The 27,825-nt window shown below is 30.3% G+C and overlaps 2 protein-coding genes across 7 annotated transcripts; one reads left to right on the top strand and one right to left on the bottom strand.

Moving 5' to 3' along the window:
• Positions 1-971: 971 nt before the first annotated feature.
• nan (transient receptor potential cation channel subfamily V member nanchung) lies at positions 972-6,568 on the top strand. Its single transcript, XM_065506254.1, is given in 10 exon segments — positions 972-1,449; positions 1,512-1,738; positions 1,799-2,309; positions 2,381-2,556; positions 2,558-2,637; positions 4,983-5,104; positions 5,185-5,292; positions 5,364-5,515; positions 5,572-6,106; positions 6,184-6,568. Coding segments are annotated over 10 exon segments (2,475 nt in total). The 5' UTR covers positions 972-1,050; the 3' UTR covers positions 6,349-6,568.
• Positions 6,569-9,131: 2,563 nt separating this feature from the next.
• Positions 9,132-26,920, bottom strand: stv (starvin). Of its 6 annotated transcripts, none has more exons than XM_065506253.1 (3): positions 25,855-26,920; positions 10,954-11,044; positions 9,132-10,872 (listed from the first exon to the last, which is right to left on the bottom strand). In XM_065506253.1, the coding sequence occupies exons 1-3, from the start codon at positions 26,128-26,130 to the stop codon at positions 9,410-9,412; spliced, it is 1,830 nt and encodes a 609-aa protein (XP_065362325.1). In that variant the 5' UTR covers positions 26,131-26,920; the 3' UTR covers positions 9,132-9,409. The 6 variants fall into 6 exon arrangements, with proteins under 6 accessions (XP_065362325.1, XP_065362322.1, XP_065362324.1 ...); XM_065506250.1 differs by having other exon boundaries at positions 10,945-11,047; positions 25,855-26,919; XM_065506252.1 differs by having other exon boundaries at positions 10,954-11,047; positions 25,855-26,919.
• Positions 26,921-27,825: the final 905 nt, after the last annotated feature.

The raw sequence follows: 27,825 nt of genomic DNA, 5'->3' as shown, positions 1-27,825 counted from the left end.
AGAGTAAGGAAATAGAGCTCATTGGCCTAAAAATTGCCAAATAATTGGTTTTTCTCGAAAATTTCAAAATTTAAATCGCAGGTACGGAAAAACTATAAGAGATATTTTCATAATTTTTTCACATTTTTATTCCCTATTATACTCTTAATAAATCCCAATGAGATGATCAAAAAATTCTGAAATTTGTTTAACAAAATTTTTAAAAATTTGAAAATGGAGTTTTGAAACTGCCGTTAAAAAAATTAAATTTTTTTGTTCATACCTAAGAATAGGTTAACGGTATCCTACGAAGACAAAAACTCATATACAAGTAAATATGGACATATTTTAAGTAAAAATGAGCTTTTATTTTAATATTTCTCAAAATATGTTAATTTTGTTCCTACATTTCATGTTCTAGTGGCCTGAGACACGTTAATGGCCTGGCGAATTTTTAATAACTTTAACATTTTTTGACCGATTTCTGTTTTTTATGTCTCATTAGAACGACAATTACGTACACATTTCGATTCTTTTAAATTAAATTACAAAAGTAATTTTTTAATGGCAAAATTTTTACAAAAACTGAAAAAAATGCATTTTTTCCCCTTGTAAATGCATCTCAAAACTTCAGAGGGCTTGCGGCACGTCTTAACCCCAACCGATTTACCTAAAATTTTTTCAGGATGATTTTTTTGCTAATGTTCACCAAACTGGAGGGTGAGAATGGCCAAAATCCAACTTTCGTTTATTAAGGGCCACCCTAATGTACATACATATGTATGTATTTAAATCACATAAAACAATTGCTACATCATTGCTACATTCAGCAACAGGTTGATTGGTTTCGTTGTCGTTAACAACGTCAGCTATTTGTTTTTGCTATCCGCCAAAAGTTACCTTAGATACCAAGCTGATACAGGTCAAAGGTATTGCCATGTTAGAAACCAGAATATGTTTAATCGATTTCGAATTTAAAAGAAAATACATTGCGATATCATTACTGCAGATGGATTAAAAGAATGATATAACGAAGAAATAAAAGTTAAAGTTGATCCTAGTTGATTAATTATGGGGAATACTGAAAGTAATGTCACGAGTGGTGTGAAAAAACAAGCTGGTGTCTCCACACAGGCCTTATATAAGTTTGTAAACCTGAAAGGCGGTGGTCTTTTAGTTGACATGATGAAACGTGCTTGTCAGACTAAACAATTCGCAGAAATCGATCATGCCATCAAGACTAAAGTGGAGCCCTTTTTGTATAATAAAGGTGCTGGTCGCTACTTTCCTGTTTCGAAAATGGTTTTATTACGTAATAAAGAAAGAGCAAGAACTAAGCAACTACCAGAGATTAGAGCGTTGGAAAATCCTGATGATGATTTCAATATACACGACTACTGTTCAGAAGTATCTGAGGCGGAATACATATCAAATCCGAGTGCCTATCGGTTTGTGTGTTGGAATTTAAATGTGAGTATTAAACGTACACATCATCCTCATTGGCTTTTCCTTCTACCTAAACATTAATGCAGGAAAGAGGAGCTGTTGGAGAAACTATTTTACACTTGTGTTTGTTAAACGCATCTTCTTTACACGCTGACTTAGCAAAGAGGTTATTGAAATTCTATCCCAAACTTATAATGGATATATATCTGAGTGATGAATATTACGGAGAAAGTGTACTACATATAGCTATAGTCAATGAAGATCCTGCTATGGTGAAATATCTTTTGGATGCCAATGCATATGTTGAAGAGAGGTAAAGTTTCGACTAAAATTGATTTAAAATAATCTCTAAAAATTAATTACAACTTTTCAGATGCTGCGGTGCTTTTATGTCGGCAGAAGACCAGAAACCTTCTCGCTTCGATTCTCCCGATCATGAGTATGTTGGTGTTAATGCTATAACTAACTACGATGGTTATGTGTATTGGGGAGAGTATCCTTTAAGTTTTGCCGCCTGCCTATCTCAGGAAGAATGTTTTCGCTTAGTTTTGGCTCGGGGAGCTGATCCCGATTTGCAGGACACAAATGGCAATAATGTATTACATATGATGGTTATATATGAAAAAATTGATATGTTCGATGTCGCTTACGAAGTCGGAACTAACGTGCATCAACGAAACGTTCTAAATTTAACACCATTAACCTTGGCTGCCAAGTTGGGCAGAGTGGAAATGTTTTTTCACATCATGAGCATAGAACGTGAAATATATTGGCAACTCGGAAGCATCACTTGTGCAGCTTATCCCCTTTCAAAAATTGATACAATCGACGTAAAGACGGGCAATATAAACAAGGATTCCGCACTGAATTTTGTAGTATTTGGTGTAAGTTATACATTTTTAACATTCTAAACTCACCACACATTCACCTCTCTTCTAAACTCTATTCAATGTAGGATAAATTAGAACATTTGGAGTTACTGGATGGTGTTGTCATAGATCTCTTAAAAACTAAATGGGATACTTTTGTAAAATCCCGTTTTTACAAACAGTTTTACATGTTTTCCTTTTACTTTTTATTTTCGTTGGTCAGTTTTATATCACGACCAGGTCCTTCCGAAAAGGTGGATGACCACCGAAATAAGTAATATATCATTTTATACCCAACAATATTCTGCGGTTACAAAAATAATCGACAATAAGTTGCCTTATAGTAAGTATAATATAAATCAACTCGTACCGAAAATTCAAAGGTGTGGTTGACACAAATTCTTAACTCATATATCGACGGTTTATATTCAAATAGTGCTATAAGTAAAATCAACATTTTACAGGAGAGCGAAAAAAATGTTTTTTTCTTTAACTCTAAGGCCGGGTAACCTATCAAAATTTTAAACATAGTTAAGCTTAATAAATGTTTAAATAATTTTTTTTATATGAAAAAAATAAACTTAAACATTGATTATGCCTTAACTATGTTTAAAATTTTGATAAGTTACCTTGCCTAAGAGTAATAACTAAAATTTATTTTACAATAAGTGTGTTCGCGTACTTTCCAGTAAAAATTATCCAGTAACTTTAATTTAGAGCGTAAAAATACATTTACTCTCAATCTAAAAAAATATCCAAAAAAGTACGCGAACAACAATTTGTAAAAATATGTTTTATGTTATTTTATTTCTTTTCTTTGCAAGACTTGTAAATTGTGTTAATTTTCAACTTTTTTGTTTTGTTTACATTTGCAACAATATATTTTACACATATTTTTTATGTTGATATTTTTTACTGGACAAAAAATGTCCAGTAAAAAATATCATGCTCTCTATCTACGAACTGTCACTTTTAACACTCTCTTGCTCTATCGTTACAAGTTTTTAAAAGTAAACGAACGGAATCCCGTAACTTCCAGTGATAATTTGTACAAATTATTACAAATTATCAAGTACGCGAACACAACTAATGTTATTTAAAAACGACGTCTAAATCCTACATATGTTAATTTTTTATTAATTCCTAATATTCGCGCTTATATGTCAGATAGCTGTTTGAAGTTTCATCGATTCCAGCAGTGAAATAAGCAGGTAGCACTATTTAAAAATGAGCTTTAATGAAAACTTTGTAGTTTTTATGTAACACGATTTTTTAATAAAATAATTATTTATTTTTTAAAGAAAATAATATATAATATATTATGGATATGTAAAATATTAAGAAACACGTTACCATGTTAAAAGAATTTGAAATAATAGTTAATTCATTTTACATTAAACCATTTTGAAATGCAACAAACAATTATGTGCTGTTTTTCTATAGCGACCGAGTACTTTGAATGGAAATTTAACATGTGTTTTGTTATTGTAACAAAAATCACTTCTCATAGCCAAGTGATCATTCAAAATTGAAACCACTGAGACATGTGAGATGCCTATGGCTTACACAATCTCTCGCACTTTCAGTCTCCGATCGAGCAACACCATATCGATAATTTTTGTCCATTGTTTCTGGTGTAGAGACCTCAACTGATCGTCCAGAACGTTCAGCATCTTCCGTGCGACCACAAAGAAATTCAGTAATCAAATTACTGAGATGCCTATGGCTTACACAATCTCTCGCACTTTCAGTCTCCGATCGAGCAACACCATATCGATAATTTTTGTCCATTGTTTCTGGTGTAGAGACCTCAACTGATCGTCCAGAACGTTCAGCATCTTCCGTGCGACCACAAAGAAATTCAGTAATCAAATTTTTTACCATTGACGGGCAGAGTTCCTATAGTATTTATCAAGCTTAGCCTTTATTTGATTTTTTTCGGGAAAAAATAATGCTTAATAACAACTTGCAACAACAAAATGCAGGTAAATCAATGTATTTTGTTGTTTAATTCTACCCTATGATGAAGAAGGGTATAAAAAAAGCAAAAATATTATTTTTGTCTTATCTGCTCAGTGGCTTTGTTCATTTGTGTACATTAAGCCGACTCACAGGAAAAAGCGTGAACTGGACCATTTTCAAAAAAATCATATTTTTTTAAATATTTGTATTTTCTTCCAAAACAACACATATAATATCGGGTATCATTTGAAAGTGATCTCTCTTCCGGCCGCATAAAATTCAATATTAATTGAAATGCATATTTAAAAATTTACTTGATTTAAGAAATAGTTTTATTTTCAATATTCGTACCAGTTAAATCAATCTGGTATAGCCAGCAAAAACCTGGTAATAACTTGCAATTATCTATGAGCTTACTTTTCATTGACAACTGAATACCGTCTGCATTACTTAGAAGTAGTCGTATAATGACTTATTTATTATCTGTCATATTAGGTTAAAAAGCTATTGCGTAAGTAGTGAATGCCAGAATTTTGCATTACATCAAATGCCCACGATGAATCAATCCTCTTTAAAAATATTTTGAAAAAGAATTAAATTTTTTTAATAAATAGATCCAAAACAATCGAATGGGACCGGGCCATTCAAATGCACAAAACCACATCTTCAACTAATAATGTAGGTTTTAGTAAAGTGTGCTTAATGCATAAGGTTTTATATTTTTAGAAACGTTTTGGCTTAACTTCAGTGAGTATATTGATGATGAGGGTGATGATAATAATTTACCTTCCTGGTGGAGTAGTTATGAGGACTGCCCATTAATGAATATGGAGTCGAATTTGGCCAAGGTATTTTGGATATTTTTTAGTTATAATTAAAATTTAATATACATACATACTGATGCATTTCATATTATTAAAACACTAAGGTACGAATTATGTCGGAAATAGTTATATTTTTTGGAGCCATATTGTATCTGTTGTCTGCTCTACGGGAAGCTCGATTTCTGGGCTATAAAATGTTTATTGAAAATCTTGTAAGAGTTAAACATTTGACTAATTCTCTACACACAAACACACACTATAATGGACATGTTTATTTTTTAAGATGACCGCACCATCTAGGGTTATGTTTCTATTCTCATGTTGTCTAATGATGACCATTCCGTGGTTGAGATTATCCTGTTTAACGGAATTAGATGATCATGTAGCAGTGTGCATTATGTTAACAACCGCACCCTACTTTCTTTTCTTTTGTCGGTATGTTTTACTGCGTATTCTTAAATAGTTTTATCAAATTTTGGCATTCATTTTAGAGGTTTTAAAACTGTTGGCCCTTTTGTCGTTATGATATATCGCATGGTTATGGGTGATTTAATTCGTTTTGTATCCATTTATCTAGTGTTTGTTATGGGGTTTTCCCAAGCGTATTATATTATATTTTTAACATTTGATAATCCAGCAACTCCAGAAGAGATTGATGATACCGGTACTAATCCCATGCCCTCGCCAATGGAATCGGTTGTGGCCATGTTTTTAATGTCTCTTACCAACTTTGGCGATTATTATGGTGCAATGTCTTCAACGCAACACGAAGCCGAGGCAAAAATACTCTTCTTTCTATTTATGGTTATAGTCAGTGTGTTGCTGGTCAACATGTTAATTGCTATGATGGGTAATACATATCAAAAAATAGCAGAGATCCGCAACGAATGGCAGAGACAATGGGCCCGAATTGTTTTGGTAGTAGAGCGTAGTGTCCCGCCTGCGGAAAGACTAAAAAATTTTATGCAATATTCCCAGCCAATGTCAGATGGCAGAAGAGCCCTTGTATTACGTTTAAATATGAGTGTGAGTGTTGGAATCTTATTTGTGACAACTGTCGATACAAAATATTGACTTTTCGAATTTGTTTCTTTATTTTTCAGGATGAAGACAAAGAAGAAATGAAAGAAGTCCAGGAAATGAAACGAATTCATGAACGATTTTCGAAAAAACGCCAACAAGAAAGGGAAGCTCGCACTAAAAATAGACAAGAAGTATACGAACAATTCTTTGGCGCTACTTCAGAACATAATGACAATAACAACTAAATGCCGCACTCGTTTTGAATAAGATGTTCAAATTTAAGATCCACTTTCATCTAATCACCCACAAATAACATTGACGATAAGCCAGAGAGAGTCTCATTAAGCAATAACAAATAAAACACAGAAATTGTTTATAGAATTAACAAGTATGTATGTATGTACGTACTATATTTTTAATTATTTAATTATTGTTTTCATACATACACAAACGTTATTCATTTAAAAAAAAAGGAAAATTACAATCTGATTTTTTACACAAAAAAGCCATGAACAAACAAAATTCCAACTTTTTTTTGAATTTTTTTTCTTGTGTTTGTTTTTTAAAATGTAAAAAAATCAGAGTGTACTTTTCCATTTTTTTGAAATGAATACCCTCTCAGAGTTTTTGTTTAGTATTTTTATTTAATGTTTAATTTTTTTTAGTATTATTCTATATAATTTCGATTTGTAATATCAATTCAATAAAACGAAATATATGTAAATGTATATTATGTCTAAAATGTATTTTGCATAAACAGCTTTTTCAAAAATTACAAAATCTTTAAAAAACAAGCTCAACTAATAAACACTTTATAGCTTTTTATGGTTTAAAATTAAAAAATACATTAAATTAATATAACATTTAAAGCTACCAAAAAACTTTGAGACTTTTTGTTTTACAAATTTAACAATTTCTTTTAACAGCTACATGCATAAGTATGGATACGTAGTTTAAATAAATGATAACTGAGGCCGATAAAATTTAAAAAATAGTGAATAATAAAATCCTTTTATGGCCTTAGCAAAGCCAAACCTGAAAGCTGTGTGTGTGTTTTGTTTAATATAAATCAATGCAAATATTTCGTTGGTGTTACTAAATCAGGTAATTAATTTGAGAGGCACTCGTTCGTTTAATCGAATAATTTCTTACGAATAATTATTCGAACAATTTAAAAATGGCCATTTTCGAATAACAAATAATTGGAACAATTTTATGTAGAATAATCGAATAAAACGAATAAATGTTCATATATAAATTTATTAAATTGCTTAAAATTTTTCATAATTTCAAATTTAAATAAATAATAATGACTCACAAAAATTTTATTGTTTCTGAAATTCGACAAATAACTAAAGACAAAGGGGCTTTCGATCACTGTATATGAGTGTTCCGATACCTCCTTCTATAAATATATAAATATTACTGCAAGAAGTTACAATTCTAAAAACAAATCTTTAAAAAATTTTAACTTAGGACTTGAACCAATGAAAATACGGAATAAAATATTTGTTATTTAGCTGGCGAAATATTAGAAGAATCGCAATTAATAATCAAAATATTAACTTAGATTAAAGTGGAGTTGAATGTGATGGAGAATGTGATTTTGAAACGGTCGTCGAAAGTGATATTGAGGATGACATTTATAATGATTACATTGAAATAGATGAAGGCCATGATCTTAAAATATATTTATATAAGTGATGTTATTAACCGCGTACGTAAGCGTTGCAAAATATTTAATAAATCGAATGATAAACACAAATATTGCAAACTAACGTTTTGTTGCAAGAAAAGCATGGAGTTCGTCTTATACATGATTTTGAACATAGTTGAACATCTTTGTCTAACATAAACTTTTTGAGTATTTGTAAATGCGTCAATCATGCACTGCCTGACTTCAAAATAACCAAGTTCTTAATACGTTTATATTGTATTTGAATTCAGGATCATGTCCAACTAGCTCAAATTTGGTAAAGCAAAGCTCCAAACGGAAACTAAAGGGTTTGCTAGTCAATTGTTTTGTAGATTGTTCGGGAGTTAATCTGATCAGAATATTTTTGTTGAAAATTTAATAATGGACTTTGTTTTCGAATGTTTTTTACCATTATCAATACATGAATTGTCAACTTAACGTTATTTTTTGTTTTTCTTTAACAATAAAATATTAAAAAACCGAAATCAAAACTTCATTCTTTACTTTTTTAAAAAAATTAAAATTATTCGAATAATTCGATTAAATTTAAACGTGTGATCGAATTATTCGAACAAATTAAAATCTCTTATTCGAATTATTCGTTTTATTCGAACAAGAGAAAAATCTAATAATTCGAATACCCTACTATATTAAAAGATGTTTAACACGCTGTTAAGTTAATCAGGAAACAAATTTAGCCGGTCATTAACCAATGATTGTGTTTTTCACTAATTGATTACGAACTGTCAACTTTGATTGCATTGCCTTATTTTTTAGTCAATTCAGATATGCATTCCTCAAAATTTGTCATATAAATTTTACAAAAAAAAAGTAAAAGGAAAAAGTGAAAGTAAAGTAAATAAAATGGATATTAAAAATTATAATGATGTTAATATATGTAGCAATTCAAAATAAACCTGGTGTGCTGAATGTTTATTTTATACAATTCTAACTAATGTTTAACTGGCCAATGATACTCAGTTAAACCTAGATCGTAAACAAAATAAACAATCAGCACAATTATGAATAAAAAATTCCGCGGGAGTTTGTTCCCTGGGAGTTTTTTCCCATTGAATTTGAATAGGAAAAAGGACCATTGTTCTGCCGCTCCTCATTGTATGTGACGTTTAATAGATACGTTTTCACATATTCGTACATATGCGTATTTTTTACTATGCAAAAGTAAAGCGTTGGATTAATAGGTGTATCTTGAATGTCCAAGATATTGCAATTTGCGGAAACAAGTGACACTTTTTGAAAGTTAAGTTATCTATATAAGTTATTAAGATAATCTATTTAGAGGTTAAGGTTAGTGAAAAGAAAAGAGAAATGTTTAATAATTGATTTAAAGATTGGCACGAATTTAATTTAAGCTTTAAATATAAGTAGTATTTAACATAAAATACAGTTTAAAAGCATCTGAAGTTTGTGATTCGGATATAACTACATACATCCGTACATACACACTATGTAATGTATTTATGAATGTACATAATTATTTATCCCCAGACTAATGTGTTTATTTCTTAATTGTATTGTTTTAAAACTTTCGTTTTAGTGGTGGTGGCCTTTTTACAGCTGGCGGTTTTATTAAAAGTTCTTTCGTATCATCATTTCGTTTCAGTTGTATTATCCATTTGTTGATCCTCAACTTTAGGCACATCATCGTCGGGACAATCTTCTATTTTAACTTCGTTGAATTTCTGACTTTCTGGTGGAGGCAGTGGTATGGGTTCATTAGTTTTGTTATATGCCGGTTCCACGATTTGTTCAGTTGAAGCAGTTGAAATTGGTTCTTTGGTCACTTTGTCCGCTGACGTAGATATTTGTGTTTCGGTTGCTGGTGCTGGCGATTCCGTTTCATGCATGAGAACTGGTTGTTCCGCCTCTTTTGCATCGTGATCATTGACTTGGACTGCCTTTTTATTTTCCTCTGCTTTAGCTTCCAGCACATTAATAGAGGCCTGTATGCATTTGATGGCTTCTTTACGTGCTAGTCGTATACTCTCCTTGCCATTAGTGTCGATGTTATCCAACTTCAATAGATTTCTAGTTAACATTTCGTCCAAATATACGTATTCTTTGTCGGCACGAGTACCTGAAAACTTCTCCACGTATGACATTAATTCCAAAACGTCACGTTGTATATCTTGGATTTTGTTTATGGTATCTACGGTGTGTGGAGTTTGGGGGGGTAGACCACCACTTTGTTGTTGCTGCTGCTGAGATGAGGGTTGTTGTTGAGTATTTAATGGTGTTGGACGGTGCGGCTGTTGTTTTGGTGGCGTGAAAGCTCTCGAATTGCCCGAGCCAGATGCAACATTTGGTGGCGCATTTTGGTTGGGTATTTCTTTATTATTGATAATGGGTTCTGATCTACCCTCCACAAATATAGGGATGGTACGTATGTAGGAACCACCAGGGGTTTGCGGTGGTGGAGGAGTCTGCTGCTTTTGTTGAGGATGCGACTGTTGTTGTGGAGCATAATATACTTTTTGAAATTGGGGCGATTGGCCGCCATAAGCTCCGGATTGTATCTGGGGACTAGTTTGAGTGGCAAATTGATGTTGTTGCTGAGGAGGTGGTGTAGGTCGTTTGGGTCCATTAACTGGTATTTGTTGCGGCTGGGTTTGATGTTGTTGTTGTTGGGTTGGTGGTGCTGATGACGATCTTGGACTTTGGTTTTCATTTTCTGCCGGGGATTTTACACCCATATCCATGGTATTACGTAAACCATGTTGATTTAGATTTTCGGTGTTCATCGAATGATCAACTTCAGAGCGGCCAGTAGGATCTTCAGTTTGAATGGCAGCATCACACACTTTTCTGGATGGAGACTGCGGCATTGTATTGTAAAAATGTGGTTGATGTTGCTGCTGTGTCGACTGTTGCGGATGCACCATGGTCGGGCCAGTGCCGGGACTTCCAGCCATACCAGAACCTGTTCGTCGCTGAGCGAAACTTTCAGGTATGTATTGACGAAATTCCGACGGCAAACGATTAAAGAAATCATCATCATTGTGAGGATTAACACGACGACGACCCAATGAGTTGAACTGGGGAAATCCAAAATCTGCAGCATCATCAAAATAACGAGAAAAACCATCAGTATGAAATTGGGGATCATGCAAACTAGTTCGCTTACGTGAAGTACCTCCGAAATCTCCAAAAGGATCATGAGTCATACGTCCCAAACGGGTCCGAGGAAACATATCTATGCCCATATCTGGTTCAAAATCAAAGTCCTGCTGAAATAAGACAAACAAATACATAGATTAATCAACAACTCAGATTGTCAATAAAATTTAATTTTATGCATATGCTTATGTATATGTACATTAGACATGCCCTTAAAAAATAGATTTGCTTTGGATGGGTCTTATTTTGTTCATTAGCAGCTAAAACTAACTACTGCAAAATTTAAGTGCAATCGGATAACTAGAACATAATGGTACTTTTTCCGAAATCTTAAAAAAAATCCATATTTGAAGAGAAAATTATCTTTCTAACAAGGTATAAAACAATAATTTCGAATGAAAAATAACAGAGTTATACGAGTTTTATCTGACCAAATATTGAGCAAAAACTGCTAGTTTACTCATATTTTACTCGCATTTCTACTGTTGACATATACTACGTTTATAGTTACGGAAAATTCTTGTTTTTATGAGATGCCGGATTGTAAAATGTAATTATCTGGTAATATGATAAATTTTTTATTTTTTTAAATGTAAAAATTATAGAATCAAGAATTCTTGTACGTCTTGCAATCCAATTAATTCAAAAACGCAATGAAATATTTAAAAAACGTCTTAATAAACTAAAAGCGTTAAAACATATGGCAATGCTTAATATCTTATTTGCAAATAGTGTCGTTAATCAGGAATTGTTTTCGTGAGTTAGCTATTCGCAAATAAAAAATTAATTCACTGTTTATGCGGCATTTTTTTCTAATTGCTATATTTTTATTTGTGAATAAGCCGTGCGTATAAACGTAGGAATAGTTGTTAGTAATAGTTGTTAACTTTTGCATGCAAAACAGTGAGCAAATAATACAAAAATGTCGTTTTTCTTGAATATATGACGTAGAGAAATGCTAATAACTTTGTTATTTTTAACTCGATGTTCATGTTTTATACCTTGTTAGAAAGATAATTTTCTCTAGAAGCTTAGGTTTATTGAAAATGTTTAAAAAGCAGTAATTAAATAGGGAAATTTTTTAAGATATCGGAAAAAGTACCATTATTTACCCAATTTGACAACTTTCAATCGATTTCCACGTGTTCTAGTTATCCGTTTTCACTTAAATTTAGCAGTAGTTAGTTTTAGCTACTAACGAACAAAATAAGACCCATCCGAAGCAAATCTATTTTTTAAGGGCATGTCTAATGTACATACATACATACATACATATGTAGTATGCACACATTGTCATCTAAAATACAACATTTTAGGTGACGATATCGCATTCGTTCATCAATACCAAAGTATATTTATATACTTTGGTATTATCTTCGTTAAAAGCGAACAAAAAAATACATCACATTGCACTTGCTGTCTGTTTGACTACTAACAGCATTTAAAGAAATGTCCTGTGGTATTAAAAATTAAATTACATATGCTAACAACGTATGCTAACGATGGGCTAACTTTCCCTTATGAAAATTTATAGATTTTCCTTAATCTGAAAACTTATGAAAAACTAAGATACATACATATCGTCACCTAAAATGCAAAACAATGTATCATCAAATTGATACAAAATTCGAAATTGATTTTATTATTGATTACGACTCACTACATCATATTACATATGTGTACAAAATTTTAAACTTTTACTATCAAAAATAACCAAGTTATAACCAAAATTGAAACTAAAGTATCATCAAGCATATGACTTTCTTAAACAAAATAACGTATACGCTTTGAGTAATTAATTAATAAATCGTGTTTACCTTATTTTAGGTAGTATCGTAATTATATTATAATATAAATTTAATTAATTATAATATAAATTTAATTAATTATAATATAAATTTAATTAATTATAATATAAATTTAATGAAGAACCTTTTTTAGTTTAAAAAAGTAGCTGTTAGTAATTAAAATAAAAAAAAACATAATAAAATTGAAAATGTATATATAAACTGCTTTTATCTATCTTCTATATATATAAAAATGAAATGGTCCATGTATGTAATGGCATCACGTGAGAACGGCTGGAGCGATTTGGCTGATTTTTTTTATATTCGATTCGAAATTTTCAGGAGATGGTTAGTAAAGAAAAAAATTAAAAAATTCCGGATAAAACTCGGATTTCTTTTTTTTTTTGGGTCCAGTCAACTGTAGTAAAAAAGCTCCCTAATGTATGCAGTACAAATTTAGATATTTTATTTGCAAATAAATAAGAACAGGCAGGTGTAGGTGGGTTGGAGAAACTTGAAGAACTAAAATTAGTAAATGCTAACGGGCGAAGCCGGGGCGGGGCAGTCAACTAGTTTAAAATAAAAAAAAATATTTTTATTTAAGTTTTTATTTTTTCATAAAAAATTATATTGATGATACGTTTTTTTGTTTCAGAAAATAACAATTCAAAAAAACGTTAGCCACATATTTTAAAGTGTGCTTTAAAAAAATTTGTTTTTTTTCATAAAATATATTTCTAGAGTCATTGTAATTCAGATTTGAAAATTTTGTTTCAATATCTCAAGTAGTTTTCATTTTATATCGTTTTTTTGCTTCTCCTATAAACTTATGAAAAGTGATGTTACGTTATTTTGCATTTTAGGTGACGATATGTACATTATTTCTACATTAAACCACTGTTACACACATAATTTAATATGTAATGCGTTTGTAATTGTTAATTCATTGTATTTGTCAGTAAATTTACTCAATTACGTACATAAATACATACATACATATGGACCCCTTTGCGCGAAATTATCGTATGTCACAAAAAACAAAATTTTACAGGAGAGCTTTATTATTAAATTTCAAGTATTGTAAAAAATATATGTATATAAATCTGAAATATTTTAAATTTTAACTGACTTGTCTGTCTGTCTGACTGCCACACAAAATGTGCAAAGTTTAAATGAAACGACGTGTATACTAATACTACGACGAGTAAAACAAGTGCGGCCCACATAAAAAACTCGCCAACAAACAACAAATATTTTTAGCAATGATTCATTCTTATTTATTAACAATATTTTTTATACTATTTATGTTTGTATATGTATAATAGGGTGGAGCGATTTTTATTTTTTTTGTAATCGCTGGAATACCTGTTAAAAATTGCTTTTTTAACTCCTAAATTTACACAAAAAATTTCATTTGGTGGATAGTATATACATATATGTAGAGGTGCACCCACAACATTCTAATAATACAAAAATAAATGGCTCTATAAAACGGGGGAGTGCAATTCCCCAATGCCCTCCTTATGTCTATTAGTCTTGGATGTCCTCTATCAGTAAAAAAAATAACAAAGTGATTAGGCCCACTTTCCTAAGCTACAAGCACGATTTTGTGGATTGAGTATAAAAATACCCACTTCGGCATATGTGGGTTGTAAAGCGTATGAAATATGAATTTAGTTTTTCAAGTAATTTTTGTTTGTTTTTAATTATTGGATATCATTATATTGACCTAACAATACATACAAATATTTATATTCAACATAAACTAAAGTTTATAAAGTATAAGGTTATTTAATGAACATATGAAAATTAGGATATTTTTTGATTTTCAATTGTGTTGGGACACCTCAAAACATCAAAGTAGGTAAGTAAACTTTCGTACGTTTAACTTACTGATTAAAAGACAACTTTATATCGCAAACAAAAATTTCATACATTATCGCTCCACCTTAATGTATAAGTATGTATAAAACGATATATGTATCTTTCTAACAAGGTTTAAAACAATAATTTCGAATGAAAAATAACAAAGTTATATATTTATATATATATATATAAATTGAACAAGAAGTGCTAGTTTACGCATATTTTACACGCATTTCTGTTGTTGACATAGTTGTTTACATAACTTTTGCATGCAAAACAGTGATATATTTATATATATATATATATATATATATACAGTGGTGGCCAGGAATTTAAGACAAAAATTCTTTGCTAAATTCCACGTGATTGTCAATTATTTTTTCAAATATTTCCACAAATATGTATGCATGAGGACTTTTTTAACACACAAGTGTGTTTTATTCGACTGAGTCAATTCATACATATTCACCACGAACACATAAAATTTTTCTACAACTTGACCAAAAATTTTTTTTTTTAAATAAACATATTTTCTCACATTTATATCATTATATTTTTATTATTATAAAATATTCGGACCAAATTTCGTACTTTTAGTTCCACTTATTTTGGTCATATCATGTTATTAACAGCAGATGTTCGCTGAGGTGGGTCAACGTATTTCCACATATCTTTGTCCATATATGTTTTACCGATTTTTCCAAACATTTTTCAGAAACTAGAAACATTAATAATAAATTTCATACCCTTAGAGGTCCTTTTATTTTGGCTCTATCGCACTTAAAATTCAGTTGATGAAAAAAATTAAAGTATTTGTCTTAAATTGGTGGCCACCACTGTATATATAAATTGAACAAAAAGTGCTAGTTTATGCATATTTTACACGCATTTCTGTTGTTGACATAACTTTTGCATGCAAAACAGTGAGTAAATAATACAAAAAGGTTGTTTTCTTTAAATATATGACGTAGGCAAATGCTAATAACTTAGTTATTTTTAACTCGATGTTCATGTTTTTTATACCTTGTTAGAAAGATAATTTTCTCTAGAAGCTTAGGTTTATTCCAAATGTTTAAAAAACAACATTTAAATAGGGAATTTTTTTAATATTTCGAAAATTACCAATAATTTCCTAATTTTACAACTTTCAATCGTTAGTTGCAGTAGTTAGTTTTAGCTTCTAATGAAAAAAATCTATTTTTTCAGGGCATGTCTAATGTACATATGTATTGCTAAATGATTTCAAAATAATCGTGTTAATTTCTTTATATGTACAGAAAAATAAGCTTTAATTGTTTTTGTATACATACATATAATAACAATTTGTTGTTAGTGGGTCAGAATCTTTTTAAAAATATTACGTCATTACAGAAATAATTATCATTATAAACTACAGATGTTCCTACAGTGAATAAACTGTAGCGTTAACTTAGTGTGCAAACGAGTTATGTCCACTTTTTATGAATATTGAGATTTTAAAACAAATCGCTAGGATAAGTAAAAATACACAGTTTGCGTAACAAAGTTTACAATAATGTATTTCCTTTTGTCTCGTTTTAATAGTGTCGTATGCAAAAGTGACAAGTCTATTTATGTTTCTAAAATTGCAAAATTATTATCTCAGTCAAATGGAATTGAGTATAACTACGTTATTAATGTTCTAAAAAAATCCAATAAAAAAACCAAATAAGTTGCATAAAGTTTTTATGTCTCCTTTATATAAACTTTATATACATACACATGTAAATTTACCGAAACAGTTTTTACCGTTCTTCGAAATTCAATCTAGTTCGAATTTTATTTGAATTTTTCTTAACCTATTTTCTCTCCGACCTGATGTTAGCTTTATGTTCAAGACAATCACAGTATAGATATAAAAAAAAAACTTTATTTCACAAGATTTGCATTGGTATTTATATATAACATTCTATAATTTCATTGTGCTATAAAACAAAGCAATACTAATACTAATAAATTTCTTTACGATATGGAGAATAAAAAGTTTTTGCTTGCACTGAGGAAAAAAGGCCGCCCAGGCAGCATGATTGGCATTGACATGGCTCTTGTAGGCATTGAAAAACGAAAATTGGAACGAGAAGAGGCAGATGAACGGCGATTACGAGCAACTACTAAAATTAATACCTTAGCAATGGGTACAGTGCAATTCACATCATCTACCGAATCGTCAGGCAATGTTGGCGCTGGTGGAATGGAATTGGAAGTGGAAGTGGACGCTCGACCGTCGGCTTCGGAAGTTGTTAAAAGAGGAACACAGTTATTTATCAATGAACGGATCGTTTCTGCTTTGGATAAATGCATGATATCTGACCGAAATGCAATGCATTTAATGGCTGCAGTAGCTGAAGGACTTGGTCACAACGTATCAAATTTGGTATTAATTCGCTCGTCAATTCGAAGATACCGTACTGCAAATCGACAAAAAATCGCTGATTTTGTAAAGGAGAACTTACATGTAAGGTTACTTTTCTTATACCAATTTAATTTCAATACTAATATAAATATTTTATTCCATTACAGTTGAAGGCAACAGCATTTTTTGTAGTGCACTGGAATGGCAAAATACTGGAAGACATTACAGGAATGAATAAGATTGATCCCCTTCCGGTTATTGTAACTAATGGCGAAATCGAACAAATATTAGGCGTTCCAAAACTAGATTGTGGAAAAGGCAAAAATATTGCAGCGGCCGTTTATCAACTACTGGTAGAATGGAACCTTTCGAAACGAGTTCAAGCCATGTCTTTTGACACGACATCATCAAACACCGGTGAATTTGCAGGAGCTGCAGTTTTACTTGAACAGTTATTAGAGAGAGATTTGATGCATCTTCCATGTAGACATCACATATATGAATTGGTGCTAAGAGCAGTGTTCGAAGAAAAAATTGGAAAAACTTTTGCTCCAGATGTTTCTCTGTTTCGCCGTTTCCAGCAGAATTGGGAAAAAATCAATCAGAATGCATTCGAAACTGGAGTGAGCGATGAGATCGTTGCTTCGAAATTAATTACTGCTCCAGATGACATCATTACTTTTTGCATGGTCCAACTACAGAAAAGACAACGTCGTAACGACTATAAGGAACTATTGGAACTGGTTGTTTTATTCCTTGGAGGCGATTTTGGCGAATATAAGTTTAAAGAACTCAAACCTATTCACCACGCACGATGGATGTCTAAAGCAATTTATTCACTGAAAATATTTATGTTCAGAGACCAATTTAAACTGGCAAAGTCACAATTGGATGGAATTCGAGATGTCTGTGTGTTTATTGTTCTTCTGTACGTGAAAGTCTGGTATCGCTGTACTGAAGCTGTCAAAGCGCCCAATCAGGACTTCAACTTTTTGAAAGCACTTCACTCATATGCAGACTTGGATAAGAATTTGTCAAAAGTAATGGTAACAAAGTTTATCAGACATTTGTGGTATCTGGCGGAGGAGGCTATAGCTCTCGCCTACTTTGATTCAGATGTTTCGTGTGACATAAAACGAAAAATGTTGGCAATTATGTGCTTATATGATGGAAAAGAAATCCTTGAAGAAAAAGACAAGGAAGTTCAACTTGAAAAAGATGAAGAAACTGATGAAGAAACTGGAGAAGAAACTGGAGAAGAAGATGATGATTGGGATGAAGATGATGAAGGACCTATCCGAAGCATGAACAAAATTGCGGTTAATTTTGCAGAAGTAACTGAGCAATTTTTGTCGAATGACTTGAGCGCTTTCGTAACTGTGAAAACTATAAACTTTTTTCTACGCTTAAACTTGCCGCATGAATTTATACGATATCCGCCGGAAACGTGGCCACAGCGCGAAGATTATCAGCAAGCACTAAAAATTGTTGAAAAAATTCACGTAGTAAACGACACCGCTGAAAGAGGCGTGAAAATGATGGAGGACTACAATAAAATATTGTGCAGGAACGAAGAGGAAAAGCAATATTTGATTCAAGTTGTCGGTGATTATCGCAAAAAATATCCGAGTTTTGAAAAAAGAAATTTAATATAGCATAACATAATTATTCATAAACTAGCTGACCCGGTGCGCTTCGCCACCCCAATTAGAAGATTGAAATAGTACTATTAAGTCTCCCTTTGTAAATCTGATTGTAAATGTCTAATTTCATATTTCTGGGTCCATTATTATAGAAAATGCAAAAGAAAGTTACCACTAAAGTCACCTTTTGTGAATTCAAATTCATTCAGAATCATGTGTGCCTAATTTTAAATTTTTAGGTTTATTAATATAAAATACTACCATTGCAAAAAGTACCATTGCAATAAACAAATAGTACCATTGATTATCACTTTTGAATTCGCACTCACTAAACAATAACCCGTCAAGTTTGAATTTTAAATTTGTATAGCCTTTCCTATATGACCAACTAGTTTTGTTTCTATAACAATTAATATATTTAAAAATTATCACAAAATCGAAAAAAAAAAAAACGAAACCGCGGTTTTGAAATTCTTCGGTTTTTTGGAAACTCTAGGTCCGTTATTATAGTAAATTCAAAAAAGTACCTATGAGAACAAAGCAAAGTACCAAGAAGTATGGCCTTGAATTTTCACTCACTTGGGACCAAAGACGCCTAATTTCATATTTCTATGTCCATTATTGCAGAAAATTCAAAAAGTACCATTAGAATATATAAAAAGTACCAAAAAGCCCCCACTTGTGGTTTCCCACTCACTCCCATATAAGCTTAATTTCATGGTTTTAGGTTAATTGGTGAAGAAATTACAAAAAGTCGAATAAAGAAAAAGTACCAAAAAGTCTCCCCCTAGAATTCTCACTCACTTTAGAACATATACGATTAATTTCATATTTTTATGTCCATTATTACAGAAAATTCAAAAAAGTACCGCTACAATATATAAAAAGTACCAAAATTCAGGCACTTGTGGATTCCCACTCACTCCGGTCCATATAAGCTTTATTTCATGTTTCTAGGTTCATTGGTGAAGAAATTACAAAAAGTACCATTCGAATAAAGAAAAAGTACCAAAAAGTCTCCCCTACAATTCTCACTGACTTAGGACCGAGTATGCTTAATTTCATGTTTCTAAGTCCATTGTTATACAAAATTAAAAAAAAGTACCATTATAATAAAGAAAAAGTACCATGAAGTATCCGCTTGAATTTTTACTCACATAGGACCATATACGCTTAATTACATATTTCTAGGTCCATTATTATAGAAAATTCAAAAAGTAACATTATAATACAGAAAAAGTACCAAAAAGCAGACACTTGTAGATGTCCACCAACTCTGGCCCATGTAAGCTTTATTTCATGTTTCTAGGTTCTTTGGTGAAGAAATTACAAAAAGTACCATTCGATTAAAGAAAAAGTACCAAAAAGTCTCCCCCTAGAATTCTCACTGACATAGGACCGTGTATGCTTAATTTCATGTGTCTAAGTCCATTGTTCTAGAAAATTAAAAAAAGTACCATTATAATAAAAAAAGTACCATGAAGTATACGCTTGAATTTTCACTCACATAGGACCATAGAGTAACTTCGGGTATTGTGGACTATGCGTCTAAGTGGACCAGTGTCTTTTTTCAGAAACTATTGAAGGTATGATAAAACTGATTTGTCGTACATTTTACAACTTGTTTGAAACGACAATTGCACATTTGCTTTCATGAGTTATTGATATGTTGACTTTTTATTCTTGTATTGAAATTAATGCGCCTGCTCAACATTTTTTTCGACTCAAGTAAGAAACAAAATTTGGTACAGTTACTTGGTAGAATTTAATGTTTGGTTGTTTTATATAGTTAAAGTGGACACGTAGTTTTGCATATATTTGGTAAGAATTTAAGCACATTTAGATAATTAGGTAAAAATAACTTTTTACCACTGTAACCCAAGTTCGTGTAATGTGGACCACTTAAATTACTTGATTATGTACTACTGGTCCATATTACCCGACAATAACTATGTACTTTGTAAGCAATCTATCTAAGCCAAGAACGCGACTTTTTAGTTTGTATTAATAAAAATATATTGAAATTAAATTTTTTAATCATTCATGATTAGCTGGTTCATGAATTTTATGTATTAAATACTAGTCCACATTACCCTCATATAGTGGTCCATATTACCCTCCAATTTTTTTAATGCTGATTTTTGGGTTCCTTAAAATATTTTCACATACATTTTTTATCCTTTAACGGAAAAAATTTTCAACTGCAAAAACCATTAGAGAATACATTAGCTAATTTATTGCTTCACAACTCTTTTAATATCCATATATATTGTGGCCAAAATTTAGAAAAAACAAAACGGTAGTCCACATTACCCGAAGTTAATCTATACGCTTAATTTCATGTTTCTAGGTCCATTATTATAGAAAATTCAAAAAGTACCATTATAATATAGAAAAAGTACCAAAAAGCAGACACTTGTGGATGTCCACCCACTCTGGCCCATGTAAGCTTTATTTCATGTTTCTAGGTTCATTGGTGAAGAAAATACAAAAAGTACCATTCGATTAAAGAAAAAGTACCAAAAAGTCTACCCCTAAAATTCACACTCACTTAGGACCATATATGCTTAATTTCATGTTTCTAAGTCCATTGTCATAAAAAATTCAAAAAGTACCATTAGATGAATAAAAAAGTACCTATAGTTCAGTTCTCACATTTTGGTACCTAAATATTGTACCCTATTCCTTACACAAACTTCACTCAGATACATATCAGCTAACTTTAATGTCGATAAGTGAAATAATTTAAAATATTAAAAAAAGTACCATTAGGAGAAAAGTACCAATTTCCCTTTTCTTCCTTGAAACAATCAAGTTCGAACTTTAAAAATATTCCATTTTGCAAAAATTGTTTATGCTACAGACATGTCTCAAAATATTAAAATCTGTGTTAATGTGCCCAAGAAAAAATATGTTTTAAAAAAAGTACCAAACTGTTTACCCGGATTTGGCCCACGAGTTCCAAATAACACCCTGTTAGTTAATTTTTGTATGAATCCAGGAACCAATGTTAAAAATTATCAAAATTGGCTTAATAATTTCAATAAAATGTATTTTCCCGATTTTATCCCCTTTTTGGTACCTTTTTTAACCCCATTGCTTTGGTAAAATTTAATTCAAATAAATTTCTGTATCGTGGTGGGAGCTCATAATAAAATATTCGTATGTCTATGTCAAATTATAGAAAAACATATTTTATGAAAAAGTACCAAAAATAAACACAATTTTTATCCCTTAAGGGTTCGAATTTCCAAAAAGTACCAAACTTATATTTTTTATTTTTTGTTAATTAAAGAATACGATTTAAAATTTGTTTCTATGTTTATTGGTTTAAAAGATACATAGGGTGTAAAAAAAGTACCAAAATATAGTTTTTACCCGTTTTCTCCCCTAAAAGTTTCGAATATCCAAAAAGTACGAAACACCTGTACATACATACATACATACATGCATACATACATACATACATACATACATACATACATACATACATACATACATACATACATACATACATACATACATACATACATACATACATACATACATACATACATACATACATACATACATACATACATACATACATACATACATACATACATACATACATACATACATACATACATACATACATACATACATACATACATACATACATACATACATACATACATACATACATACATACATACATACATACATACATACATACATACATACATACATACATACATACATACATACATACATACATACATACATACATACATACATACATACATACATACATAAAATTTTGGGTCTAGTCATACATAATCTTTCGCGATCTGGCCCATTAAAAAAATCTTTTCAAGTTTTTTGCAAATATTTACAATTTCTTTCAAAACTACTCATATATTATTTTCTTGTCCTATCTGGCCCTTAATATTGGGATATTCCAGAATTTGTATGATTTTTCAAATATTTTTTATGACAATGTTACATATACATACATATGTATTTGTAAAATTAATTTCAAATATTTTAAAATCTATCTATTAAAATGTTTGGTTTATAACTAAATCACAGATTACACGGATATAAATCAGCTGGTTCCAGTAGTTGGCAATAGATAACAAACAAAGAAAATCTCAAAATTAATGTGGTTTTGTATTTGTGTAATCTGTGAACTAAATACTTGTAATAAATCATTCTTTTAATCAATTTCCGAAAAAAACATCTGTTTTTGTTATAAATCTAATATTTTTAAACGCCAAACATTTTATTTTAAATCAGTCTTTATCATTTAAGAGCAAACCTGTGTGTTTGCTGGGTGTTTAAAATGAAAATATTTTTTTGTACGGAAATGCCTTATTCTACAAACATGATTAATATTTACCATATATTAAGTACACAGAAAAAAGTTTCAACATAAATATTATGATTTGATTTCATTGATTTCAATTCATAACATTTATAAATAATTTCTTAAATAGTATGATTTTGTTCATATTTTATGTTTTCAAAAAAAAAAAAAAATCTAGAAGGCTTGAAAAATATTATGTCAATTTCATTTATATTTTTATGTTGTTCAAAAATGTTAGAAATTTTCCTTTGGAAATTTTTTATTTTTTTATGATTTACAGCTACAAAATGAGAAAAAATGCGCGAAATTCACTAAATTTTGTTGAAAGGATGAAATGCTTTAATGTTTATTAATGTTTTATTATGATTAATGATATTTTTTTAATTTCAGATATTTATAATTCATCTCAATAATTGGCCCATATACGGCTATTATGCAAACATTTTTAAAATAATTCATTAGATAATACAATTATAATGCAATTTATTATAAAATACCATACAATTTACGTAAAAAAAGCAAAAAAATCCGTCATGTACAATTTTATAATATTTATGAACATGTTCTTATTCTGAATGAAAATAGTTTGGGAAAAAAAGTCAAGTTCGATTAATAATATTTATTACAAAATTCATTCCAATTATGAATTTCTTTTTTCTGTGTAATGAATAATAGTTAGTTTTAAAAACTTTGCGACAGATTTGTGAATATTTTTATGAAAAAAATATTTGACAATAATCGGCTACTATTTATTGTCGCATGGATTTTTTCCGGTGTAGTTGTTCTGAATGGTCGATCATTTGTTGTTGTTTTGTTGTAAATGACCTTCACGCATCATCAATTTTAACATGAAGAGGAAGAATTAAAATGAGCAATAAAAACAATTCATTGGATTTTAACTTTAAAAATAACAACCTTGAGAATTTGAAATATTGCATCACTTACATACATATATCTCGATCACTTGCGACAATAATAGTTGTGTTCGCGTACTTGATAATTTGTACAAATTATCACTGGAAGTTACGGGATTCCGTTCGTTTACTTTTACAAACTTGTAACGAGAGAGCAAGAGAGTGTTAAAAGTGACAGTTCGTAGATAGAGAACATAAAAAACGTTTAAAACATATGGTTGCAAATGCAAACAAAACTAAAAAGTTGAAAATTAATACAATTTACAAGTTTTGCAAAGAAAAGAAGTAAAATAGCCCAAAACAAACGTTTTAAATTAATTTATAATAAAATACAACTTATTTTTACAAATTGTTGTTCGCGTACTTTTTTTGTTACTTTTCAGATTGAGAGTAATTTATTTTTACTCTCTAAAATAAAGTTACTGCATATTTTTTACTGGAAAGTACGCGAACACACCTAATGTCATAACTCAAAAAAATACTGTTTGCAGTAAATTCCCAGTTTAATTTTCGTTTTTCATCTAGATTTTGAGAATCTTTTCTCATTTACATATTTCTCACTTATTTTTGTCTAGTTCGTTATTAAATTTACATAATTTTTGTATTTTCTTCACTATGAAGTGAAGAAAAATGATTTTAATTTTTATCGGGAATAAGTTTTTATTATATTTTATTACCGATGTTCATGTTTTTTACCTTGTTAAAAAGATTATTTTCTCTAGAAGCTTAGGTTTATTGCAAAGGTTTAAAAAACAGTATTTAAATAAGGTTTTTTTTAAGACATCGAAAAAAGTATCATTATTTACCCAATTTTACAACTTTCAATTAGATAAATAAGACCAATCCAAAGCAAATCTATTTTTTAAGGGCACCTCTAATAAACACTAGTATCATAAATATATGTATGTTTACACAGACAATTTTACTACCAGTTTCTATATCTCAGACGAATTTATAGAAGGTGACCTCAGAAGAACAGCTGATTATTTTTTTTTTATTCAGTTGCTTAGATAATTTAACTGTCAATTCATATGTGGTTGTTGTGCCGACAAATACAACAAACCCAAAAGCAAAAACAACAACAGGCAACTTTGACAGTTCACTTATCTTTTAAAAAAAACAAAGTACCTGTTGTATTTGTTGTAGTTCTGTCGTCACCTTCTATAGATTCGCCTTGATCTCAGGCAAGTACTTTGAATGACAATTTTAAATGTATTTTGTTTTTGTTGCAATAAAAAAAATTGTTAAATGTTCACTCGAAGTACTTCTATAGCGTATAGAAGCAAGGGATAAATATTTTATTAGTTAATTTTTGAAATATGAGCGTTCATTACGTACAAGTATAATCCATACATAGACAAGCCTATGTATGGATTAGGCCTGTTGATTAAGTTGACTTATTGCTAACTCATTTACAACTGACTTCTGAAGTAGCTCAAACATGATGCACATATGACCTATTAGTTTTGAAAACATCTGACTTCTCCTCGATAAGTACTGAACTAATATTTTTCTCACTAAAAGCTGTTGTAGAGATAACTCGAAATCAGTTAGAACTGACTTTTAAGTAATTCAAAAATTATGCATAGTTGATGCAGACATAAACTAGAACAAGCTAACTTGTAGTAAGCTGAATCTTATGCAGATAGTGTGAGTACCGACTCATTCTGATGATGCGAGATTACATTGAAAACCTGAATAGCTTCTAAAAAATAAAATGAGCTACATAGCTTTCTAGTCACCTGTCACCTGACTCGTTACTGATTGATCATAAATTAGTTTTAAAATAACTCAAATAACTGTTTAATACCTAAAACCTAAATTTGCTCCAAAATTTGGTGTCAATAGGTTCAATAGGTAATGTTGTGAAATTGGATAGCAATCTATAGATGTGTTAATATTAATTTCAACAAAACATATTTGTGGAACAAATAATAATAATAACAATATGTATGTAAATAAATGAAATCAAAAGGGGTGGTACCAACCTGAAATTGTGCTGGAATTTGCTGTTGTGGATGCGGTTGTTGCTGTTGTTGTCCTCTTCCAAGAGAACCGGGAGATCCGTAGCAAGTGGCCTGTGGTTCGCCGGCTACATAGTGCTGAGACTGTGTATGATACTGAGGCTGCTGTTGGTGTTGATTTATCGGTTGACCTCTGTACTCGTGATTTATTGGTATAGTTACACCATTACCGCCGGTTTGCGGATTACCCGCACCAGAAGAGGCCGAGGCATTTGCATTTGATATCACAGTGGGTTTCATTTTGCAACGTTAATAAAGTGCGCCAGTCTTTTTTGTATTCTCAAAAAAACTCTTGATTTTTTACAATGATCTGAATAAAAAAAATAATAATATTTTTGTTTGTGATTTTACTCCGTCCGCTCTTGTTGTTTTCGATGTTTATTTTTATTACAATTTTCTTTGTCTGCTAAAGTATTGTTGTTGCTTTTACTGTTGTTATACTATGTAGTATGTATGTATTTTCTTTTTATTTTGTCGTTTTTTATTCAAGAATTTTCTTTATTTCACTTATTTTTCACAGTTTTTATGGCTGCAACAACAAAAGTAAATGATTTGCTCGATGTTTCGTTTTTGTTTTCGATCAAATGAGCCAACAACAAACAGTTAAGAGAGAGGGAGCAACGATTTTGACCACTACTACCACAATGTTCGTTTGGTGTTATTGTTGTTGTTTGCGATGGTGGAAAATTCTAGGAACAATATACAAGTAAATTTTGTATCACCAACGTTGAATTCTTTTTAGTTTTACAAAATTGTTTTTTTTTTTTTGTTACAATTTCTATTATTGATTTTTTACAGTCAGCAACAAATGTAAGTTCGAGTATGTATTCATTTACAGATTCGCGAATAACTCTATACAAATATTCATTGTTTTTGTAGTTGGTGTCACTGTATATAAATATTATTGAGTAATTAGTGTTGTATTGATTTCACCTTGATTTAATATGACGTTGCAAATTTTCGTATTAAAAACTGAATACATATGCAAATGTATATATGTATGTACATATACATACATATATGTAAAGTAATTATGTATATTTATTTTAACTAATAGAAGAAAGAAATGTGTGGTGTTAACACGTCGTTTAAAAATATATACATATATATATTTTTTTTTATTAATTCGTACCGTTTATGGAAATATTTATTGTTATTTGTCAACACTTGAGTAACGAAATAGAAAAGATACGCTGTGTACAATTGTTACCAAATTTTAAATTCACTATTTTAATTTTATGGTTAAGTGACGTCACTGCCAAAATAGACTTTCGTTTAATTTTATATTCCTTCAATTTTGAAATTTATTTATACACTCACACATAATACATATACTCGTATACATATGTATGTATGCATGTGTATATCTTTTCATTATTAATATATTTCTACTAGTAGTGCCTTTTCTTTTTAACGCTAATTCTAGTTGTTGCTTTTAAAAGTATAAAATAAATATAAGTAAAATGTTGTTAATTTTTTTTATTTTCTTCTCGTTTATTTTTTTGTTGCTTCCGTATCACCGTATATTAAATATATGTATATAGTATGTATGTATTCCTCCTCACTCACTGTAGTATATTTATTTATTTATTTATTTATTTATTTTTTAATTTCTTTGAACACCTCTGCTCACAGCAACGATACAATTAAAACTAAATACTAAAGCTCTAAATGTATTTAATAGTTCAGATGTGTTCGTATGTAAAAAAAAAATATCTCAGTTTTTGTATTATATCTTTATACTCTCTTTCTATGTACTACATATTAGGGTATTCGAATTATTCGATTTTTCTCTTGTTCGAATAAAACGAATAATTCGAATAAGAGATTTTAACTTGTTCGAATAATTCGATCACACGTTTGAAATTAATCGAATTATTCGAATAATTTATATTTTTTTTTAAAAAGTAAAGAATGAAGTTTTGATGTCGGTTT

Source organism: Calliphora vicina, chromosome 3 (assembly GCF_958450345.1).
Source record: "Calliphora vicina chromosome 3, idCalVici1.1, whole genome shotgun sequence".
In the NCBI taxonomy this organism is placed as follows: domain Eukaryota; kingdom Metazoa; phylum Arthropoda; class Insecta; order Diptera; family Calliphoridae; genus Calliphora; species Calliphora vicina.
Note: the sequence above shows the minus strand (reverse complement) of the source record. Positions and strands in the feature narration are given on the sequence as shown.